We start from the raw sequence: 9,119 nt of genomic DNA, 5'->3' as shown, positions 1-9,119 counted from the left end.
AATTTGTAGCAAATATTTTGGTTGATTAAATATTTTTCACTTTGTCTAGTTCTTTATGTGTTTTATTTTAACTTATGTACTTCTACTTTTCCTTATGTTCATTTCTATTTACTTTCCTTGGGTTCACTGCACTTTAACTTCTTTTATATATGCATGTATGTATGTACGTATGTTATTGTCACGGGGGAGCTATCGAGGCGAACGATTAGATGAACAGAAAAACATTAAAAAACATGATTGCAATTGATGACACCAGCAGCCTCTGCTTGCCATTGGAATTCAGCGAAAAATAACAACAAAGCACCTGTAGCCAGTGGCCGCCCGCACATGCATATGTGCGTGTGTGTAAGTGCATATAATGGATGGTCCGCTAGCTACAGTGCTGAAAATTAGATTATGACTACAGTCGACAGCAAAAGTTTAGGACTATCCTAAACATTCTCACCCCCCGTGACAAGTGTATATGTATATCAAGACTTAGGTTTAACATTACTCTCGAGGTAGGTTTCTGATGGGGCCAGTAAGAATGTAGCCAAGAGTGGTTGGATAGGCATAAACATCGCCTAGTCCAGTAGCCACCTTGCCTTCCCTTTGGAGAGCTGGATACACATCAGCGCCAAGCTCCAGATCGATTGGCGTATTAGAGCGTGGGTCCATATCTGCAAGGGTGTTATTGGTGAAGTCCTGGGTCGGGTCATCGATGATTGGATCGGAGTAGGGTCGGGTCGGCAAATTGTCAGTTATTAAGGCGTTCACTCTTAACGCCCAGGTACTGTTGACATTTCGGGGCATCAGCCTGAAATGCGCAAACCGATTGCCACGATACGTGAATGAACGCAGACCAAGACGCCGATAAGTGGAGTAGGCAATGCGCGACATGGTGGATCCTTGGTTAACTAGGGCCCGAATAGAAGACCACCTGTCGACGCCGTCCTCCGATACCCGTACCGTAGCTGTGGGGACGAATACGATGTCCAGCTTGAGCGATCCATCATCCCGAATAGCTGGTTCTAGACTGTTGTCTAATTGGGACGCTCCATGTAGAAGGGAATGGTGTCTGTAGTTGCAGTGTCGGCACCCGGTGATAGACGGACAATCGGGCGCTAAGTGGCTCCGTGCTAGGCAGTTGCGACAGTAACCACGACGTTCAACGGTCTCATAACGATGGAACGGGGTCAGGCCCCGAAACCTTGCGCAGGAGCTGAGCGCATGATCCTGTTGGCACAGCCCACAGGAATACTGCCAAGTGGTGGGTCTTCCATGCCTATCAACATGTCGTCGATTGCCCGAATGTTGCCGCACTGGTGAGGCTGCTGCTCTTTCACCATTCCTTCCTTGCCGACGTTCCCTCCCTCTCGAGCGCTCTTCTTCCGGCCGTGGTAAGTAGGCTGCCATATCTGAAAAGAGAAGGTTTGGAGGAGTACTTTGTTTTTGGTTAGAGGCGCACCAGCCTAGTCAGGCGGAAAAAAGTTTGACCAGTTTAGTTATGGGTCTACTCAGGGTACCGTGAGGGGTTCTAACGTCGACGACTCGTGTATTTTGGTCGGTTCCTGGATAAGTTTTTTCAACGCGGCCCATAACCCATTCAGTGGGAGGAAACCTATCGTCCCTGATAACGACTAAGTCATTTTCTCTAAGATTGTCCTGCTGGTATTTCCATTTTGTTCTACGGTGAAGTTCTTTAAGGTATTCTGACTTCCAGCGCATGCAAAAATGTTGAGAAACAATCTTGAGCCGTTTCCATCTATTTGCAAGGGTCAAGTCTTGGTCAGAGACGTTGGGCTCAGCTGGCGCAAGAATGGGTGTTCCGATAAGAAAGTGACCAGGAGTAAGCGGTGAAAAGTCGTTGGGGTCGTCACTAGCTGCACTCAAGGGTCGTGAATTCAAACAAGCTTCTATACGAGCTAATATTGTAGAAAGTTCCTCAAATGTAAAATTCATCTTTGGAATAAGTTTACGAAGGTGGGTTTTGAGAGATTTGACTCCCGCCTCCCACAGGCCACCCATATGAGGGGCGCCCGGAGGTATGAACCTCCACGTAAGATTTTGATATGCGTTTAGCTGTGAGACTTGATTCGGAAGAGTCTTAAAAAGCTCAAGGCGATCTTTTTTCAAAATGTCTGAGGCTCCCACGAAATTCTTCCCATTGTCGGAGTATATACATGAAGGGCAGCCCCGTCGGCCTATAAATCGTGAAAATGCGGCTAGAAAAGATTGTGAGGACAAGTCACTTGTAGCTTCCAAGTGAACGGCCTTGGTAGCAAAACAGACGAAAATACAAATGTAACCTTTCGTTATAACGCATGCACGTCCCGAATAGTTCTTTATATTGAAGGGTCCTGCGAAATCAACCCCAGTGTTATTGAAGGGTCTAGACAGTGTAGTTCGCTCAGGTGGCAAGGAAGCCATGATCTGAGACTGCGAATGTTTTCGATACAAAATACAAGTTTTGCAGTTATGGATAACCTTTTTTACCAAAGGCTTTAATCTGAATATCCAGAATTCAGATCGCAAAACTCGGGTCATAAGTTGGTTTCCTCCGTGAAGAGTTATTCGATGAGTGAACTCTACTAAAAGCTGTGTGAGTCTGGCTTCATATGGTAAAAGAATAGGGTGTCTCTCATCGTACGTTAAAACGGGAGACTGTACAAGGCGCCCATTAGCCCGCATTAATCCATTAGAGTCTATGAATGGGTTTAGGGTCAGAAGGCTACTGCTGGAGGAAATTCTAGTGTTTTGTCGTAAATCATGATATTCGGGTGAGAAATAGTTCTGTTGAGTCATAATGAGTAGACGGCGTTTTGCATCCTGAATTTCCTCAGCTGTAATCTCCAAAGATGAAACCCTAAGATGTGATCGATTAGAACCCGTATTTCGCCAAATACGCAAAGTGTAGGCTATCACCCTGTATGCACGAGACAATGATGAAAATCTAATTAATGGGTCTTCAAAGGATGATGTAGCCAAGACTTTAACCGTCTTCTCTTCCAGGTTTGTGTCTTCAGGAACTTGAAAGGCTGGCCACCGATCTTTAGGCAAAATCAACCACTGCGGACCGTGCCACCATAAACTATGGTCTTGCAAGTCGGAAGGTGTGCAGCCTCTACTCGCAATATCCGCAGGGTTACTCTCAGAGTCTACATGGCGCCAGTTCTCATTGCCAACATTTTCCAGAATTTCTGAAACGCGGTTTCCCACGAATGTGCTCCAAGCGCACGGCGGTTTCCTAAGCCACGATAAAACAATTGTGGAATCTGTCCAAAATTGTGTCGTAAATTTCGAAATCTGAAGGTTTGTTATGGTTGCTGAAGCTAACTTCGAGAGCAGTACTGCTCCACATAGTTCGAGTCTCGGCAAAGAAATCTTTTTGATCGGGGCCACGCGGGTCTTTGCGGCTAAGAGAAAGGTGTCGGTTTGGTGGTTGTCATGCTCCACCCTTATATATAAGGCGGCTCCATATGCGCTCTCCGAAGCATCACAGAAACCGTGTACCTCGACCTTGGATCCAGGTGTGAAACGTATCCACCTTGGAATCTTAACCGATTCTATAGCCTCTGAGTTTTTAACAAAGTTCTGCCAATTTATCAGAGTTATTGACTTAAGCGCGTCATCCCAGTCGATTTTGTCTAGCCATACTTGCTGCATAACCAGCTTAGCTACGACAACAATTGGGGCCAACCACCCGCAGGGGTCAAACAGTTTCGCTATTGCCGATAGAACTTCTCTTTTTGTGTAAGATTGTCTAAATTCTCGTGAAGGTTGAGTAAGAGTGAAGTAATCCCCAGAAATATGCCATCTTATGCCAAGGGTCTTTGTTGAGGAGTCTTCAGATAGCTCCAGCCAATTTACGGGAAGCAGTTGTTCTGCCGGTAGATCCTGAATGACTTTGTGATTATTCGACGTCCATTTCATGAGTTTAAATCCAGCCGATTCCAAAGCAACGATTAACTCTTTTCTAGATGCAATGGCTTCTTCGAGTGTGTGGGCCCCGGCTAATACGTCGTCAACATACAGATGTTCTCGTATAATTTTTGACGCCAGTGGATATGTGTCCGTCACATCTTCCGCAAGTTGAAGAAGTGTCCGGATTGCAAGGAATGGTGCGCAATTTACTCCAAATGTGACCGTCAAGAGCTCAAAATCCTCAACTGGGTCTGTTGGAGATTTTCTAAAGAGTATTCTTTGAAACCGGGTCTGACTAGGGTCGAGAAGGATCTGTCTATACATTTTTGTGACATCCGCATTAAAAACATATTTGAAGAATCTCCACTTCAAGATTTGTAAAACAAGGTCTTGTTGCAAAATGGGTCCAGAAAACAAGTTATCATTGAGGCTTTTTTTATTTGACGAAGGACTTGACGCGTTGAAAACAACCCTAAGTTTCGTTGTGAGTCGGTCTGGTTTGATGACCGCATGATGTGGCAAATAGAAATTTGGTGTCTTGGATATTTCATTTGCAGAAATCTTCCTCATATGCCCAAGTTCTAGGTATTCGAGAATGGCGTTATCATATTGCTCCTTGATTTCTTGGGTCTTTTGAAGCTTCCTTTCCATTCTATAGAATTGTACCATTGCGATATTCCTACCTCTTCACAACTTTTAAAGGGGAGGGTCACAATGTACCTTCCATTTGAGTCGCGTCGAGTCGTTTTTCTGAAGTTTTGCTCGCAAAACAGGTCTTCTTCTGACCTTAAAATCTTTTTTGGGGTCTCCTCCACCTCCCAAAAACGTGTCAAAATCTTTTCTATTGAGATTGTGTTGTGTAATGAGACTCGGCTAGCGTCCGAAGTCTCTTGTATGATGGGTCCTCCAATGATCCATCCAAAAACAGTATTTTGCGCTAAGAGCGACCCGATTGATTTCATAGGGGATCCAATATCGAAGATTAAGGGTCCTATATCCATTCCTATTAGAAGGTCAACCGGTTGGCTAATGTAAAATTTTGGATCCGCCAAATCAAGGTTGGCAACATCTCGAAGTTGTGCAAGGTCTAAATTCTGTGGAGGCAGATTAGATGGCAGGGTCTTCAAAACGGGTGCCCACACCTCTAATTCGTAACAGGGGTCTAATCGTGAACGTAATGTAAAAAGACAAGTTTTCGTTGAGGTCTCCGCTACCATTTGGCTAAGCCCCGTGACATGAACTAAATTTCGCCTTGTCGACAGACTCAACTTGTTTTTCAATTTCTCCGAAATAAATGTAGATTGCGACCCAGAGTCAATGATTGCCCTGGCATCGTATAACTGTCCTCGCGATTCTATTTGAACCATGGCAGTGAACAATAGGGTCCCCCTAGGATGACGCTGGCAAATTTGGTTATTCTGGAGGGTCAAGGTAGTAAAGTTGTCATTTTCTAAGTTCGAAGTGGACTGTATAATTGTTGTTAGAGCTGCAGCACTGGTACTAGGACGTACTGCATCTCTCGCTGGGTCTTGACTGCTAGATTGGGTCTGAGTGCCTTTATGTAACATTGTGTGGTGTCGCGAGTTACATTCTCTACAAGTGAATCTACTTTTACAATCCTTTACCCCATGATTAGATGATAGGCAATTATAACACAAGTGAGAAATTTTTACAACGTGAATCCTGTCGTTCACATTGTTTTCTATAAACTTGGGACAATCTCGAATGAAATGTGCGGCCTTGCAAATTTGACAGCTCTGATCAGTTCGAGTTGTCGCTGATTGTGTCATCGTATTGTTGTCTCTTACCCTTGAACTTTGTGCTTTATGTGACACGTTTGTTTGAAAATTGTTCACAAATCTGTCTTTTTTCTGATTTTCATATTTATTTTGTGGCTGCCTGGAAAAGGTTGGCCTAATATTGCCCACAGACTCGAGAGTCTTGAATTTATTTGTCAAAAACTTATCGAAATTAGACCACGTCGGAAGAACTTTACAATCTTCCAATGAATTCTCAAAATCTTCCAAAAACGATCTTGGTAACTTTATTGAACAGAGGTATATTAGGATTGGGTCCCATCCCTTAACCTCTACGCTAAGTGTGTCTAGGGTCTGAATACAACTATTTACTGTGCGTTGCAATTTCTGAATTGAGTTGCTAGAGTCTGTGCTAACATTTGGCAGATTGAAAAGAATTTTTAGCTGCTCATTGACTTGCATCCGTTTATTTTCATAGCGGTCAGTCAAATTTGACCAAGCTCGTAGAAACCCGTCGTTAGTCAGAGGAACGTGACTGATGATTTCCCTTGCTTCCCCTGCAGTCTTCTGAGTGAGATGAAAAAGCTTCTCAACGTTGCTTAGTCTTGAATTTTTAATATATATGGCTGTGAAGAGATCTCTAAATGTCGGCCAGTCTGTGTATCCTCCCTTAAATGTGTCTGTATCGCACGGAGGGAGTCTTGAAACTGGCATGAAATCCATATCTTGGGGTCCTGGTGGCGGCTGAGAGTTTCGTTCCACCATCTCCTGGGCAGCCTGATCATTGAGTGCGTTAATTTCCGCGTTTAATGAGCTTATGACTCTCATGTAGCATTCCCGACCTTCCTTATAATGTGTCCGAAGCTTAGTCTTGTCTATGGGTGCCTCCTCTGAGGTCGCTGGCATATGATCCCGACAATCCATGTACGTTCTCTTGACATTGCTCCACAGAGAATTTAGTTCTACTCTCATAGCCTCAAGTACATGTACGTTATCCTCATATTTCGCAGCAGAGTATGTGCTGTCGAAATCTACCAAATCATTTATGCTATTTGCAAATTGCTCCCTTTTTGCCTTGTCCATTTTGCCTACAAGTTTCTTGCTTCAAACTTTATTCTTTACTACACAAAGTCAGAGAAGATAAAACAAAATGGTAATCTCAGTCAGTGTATGACCACCTTTCAGAAATGTACTTTTTGAAGGGTCAGATACCGATTTCAGGCACAAGAATGACAAATATACGCAAAAACGTCTTGCTCGTTTAGTAGTGGCGGATTGAAAAACAAACAGGTAATTCTTTCTGTAAATCCAGAAGAACGAGGGATATGAGGCCAGCGAGTCAAAAATATCAATCACAACACCAATTTCTTAAGCCCGGGTCTCGTGGGTGCTTTTTGTAAAATAATCCATATACAAACGAGAACCTTCTAAACAATGAGGTCCGATTCGCAAAACACACTCAAAACCGATAACTTAGTGCTTGAATACTAAAGATTTTTCGGCAAATGTAGGCGTCTTAAAACAATTTTTTTCTTTTAAGGGTTTGGACAATGTAATTATAAGGCGGTTCCAAAGATTGTGTACGAAAAGCTAAAAAATATTTCTGATTGGACGAGTCTTGAGATCTGGAGCTGGGTCAGAAGTGTAAAATTTCCGGTTTCAAACGATTCTTTCCCAATAACTTTATATACGCGGGTCAAACAAATTTCCATAAAAATCAAATTTGCACGGGTCAAACATACAAAATACACAGGGTCAGGCCAAAATGGAGATTTCTCTAGCAGCACCCAATATATTTCGTTGGCTTGTCGCGCCAAAAACGAAAAAACAATCTTGTACTCACTTTGTAATTTTGTTATGTGTGTGTGTATTATGTGAGGGTATACGCCTGCGTGTGTGTAAGGTGACGCTCTGTCTGTCCACTTGTTGGCGCTTATGTGCCTGCTTCCTTACCGTTGTAACGGAATTTTATTTCTGGCAAAGTCTTTAGAGTTCCTTATGTAGAACTGCGAGTTATTGCTTTTGTGTGTGTTTCTTTTTTTTGTACCGACACCGGACGCGTGTTTAATTGGTTTTGCACTAAATTTTTGCTCACAATGTTTTTCGCTCTAGCTTTGTTATTATTTTATTGTTAATATTTTTGTATGTTTAATTTGAACCCACATTCAAATATATGTACATAAATTTTCTCTATTTAGCACTCATTCAGTTTAAAATTTTATTTGGTAAGTATAATTGATTTTTTGTTGTTTTTTTTTTTTTTGCACAAAATGAAACTTTGTTAGGGTTAATTATTAAGTATTGAATTTCACCAGGTAAGCTCACGGTTCTTGATTGGGTAAGTATCACAGGTTTAATAGGTAAGTAAATTTATATATTTCTCTTTTTTTCCGTGTAGTAGGTAAGTAGCACCGATTTTCACCAAGTACATATGTATTTTTCCTTTTGTTTGAATTGTTTAAAATTTATTTAAAAATTTACCAAAAAAAAATCACTTCTGGACTAAATCACTTTGGACTCCGTACATTCGTTTTACCAACAAATTCACTTTTTCGGTTCGAAGGACCATAATGTTCTGTGACAAACCTTTTGCTCCTTGTATTTATGTTGCCTTCTAGATTGACAAGAGGTAGATTTAAACTTCACCTTCCAGTTTTATTATTGCCAAAAATTCAAAAGAAATTTCACTTAGGTTAAGTAACAATTTGTGCAATACTAATTTTAAGGTAGGTTTTAGGCTTCATATATTTAACTTGATTTCGGTAAGTATTTAATTTCTCGTATGTATGTTTCCTTTTATTTTTAGGTTAAGGTAAGTATTTTAAGCATGTAATTTTAGGTAGATAATTTTAGGTAAATAACTTTAGATAAGTACAAAAAATTTACAATTTTAGGTTTATTAACAATGTGCAATATAGTTTTAAGTAGTTCAAATTTGTAGCAAATATTTTGGTTGATTAAATATTTTTCACTTTGTCTAGTTCTTTATGTGTTTTATTTTAACTTATGTACTTCTACTTTTCCTTATGTTCATTTCTATTTACTTTCCTTGGGTTCACTGCACTTTAACTTCTTTTATATATGCATGTATGTATGTACGTATGTTATTGTCACGGGGGAGCTATCGAGGCGAACGATTAGATGAACAGAAAAACATTAAAAAACAAGATTGCAATTGATGACACCAGCAGCCTCTGCTTGCCATTGGAATTCAGCGAAAAATAACAACAAAGCACCTGTAGCCAGTGGCCGCCCGCACATGCATATGTGCGTGTGTGTAAGTGCATATAATGGATGGTCCGCTAGCTACAGTGCTGAAAATTAGATTATGACTACAGTCGACAGCAAAAGTTTAGGACTATCCTAAACACTATCAATACTTGAGTGAGTGTGTGCTTACACTCCTGGGAAGCATTCGTGCGGTGGCAATCGCATGCCAGCCGGTTGTACATACCGGAT

General features: G+C 41.6%; 2 protein-coding genes across 2 annotated transcripts; both read right to left on the bottom strand.

Annotated features, from left to right (window-relative positions):
- Positions 1–242: 242 nt before the first annotated feature.
- Positions 243–8,021, bottom strand: LOC131995212 (uncharacterized). The gene is made up of 2 exons (XM_059363488.1): positions 7,504–8,021; positions 243–1,397 (listed from the first exon to the last, which is right to left on the bottom strand). Exon 2 carries the CDS (start codon positions 1,393–1,395, stop codon positions 490–492), a length of 906 nt encoding a protein of 301 aa, XP_059219471.1. The 5' UTR covers positions 1,396–1,397; positions 7,504–8,021; the 3' UTR covers positions 243–489.
- Positions 1,456–6,743, bottom strand: LOC131994800 (uncharacterized). The gene is made up of 2 exons (XM_059361687.1): positions 6,023–6,743; positions 1,456–4,061 (listed from the first exon to the last, which is right to left on the bottom strand). The coding sequence occupies exons 1-2, from the start codon at positions 6,741–6,743 to the stop codon at positions 1,456–1,458; spliced, it is 3,327 nt and encodes a 1,108-aa protein (XP_059217670.1).
- Positions 8,022–9,119: the final 1,098 nt, after the last annotated feature.

Source organism: Stomoxys calcitrans, chromosome 2, assembly GCF_963082655.1.
Source record: "Stomoxys calcitrans chromosome 2, idStoCalc2.1, whole genome shotgun sequence".
NCBI classification, from domain to species: Eukaryota; Metazoa; Arthropoda; class Insecta; order Diptera; family Muscidae; genus Stomoxys; species Stomoxys calcitrans.
This window is presented reverse-complemented; position numbering and strand designations above follow the sequence as displayed.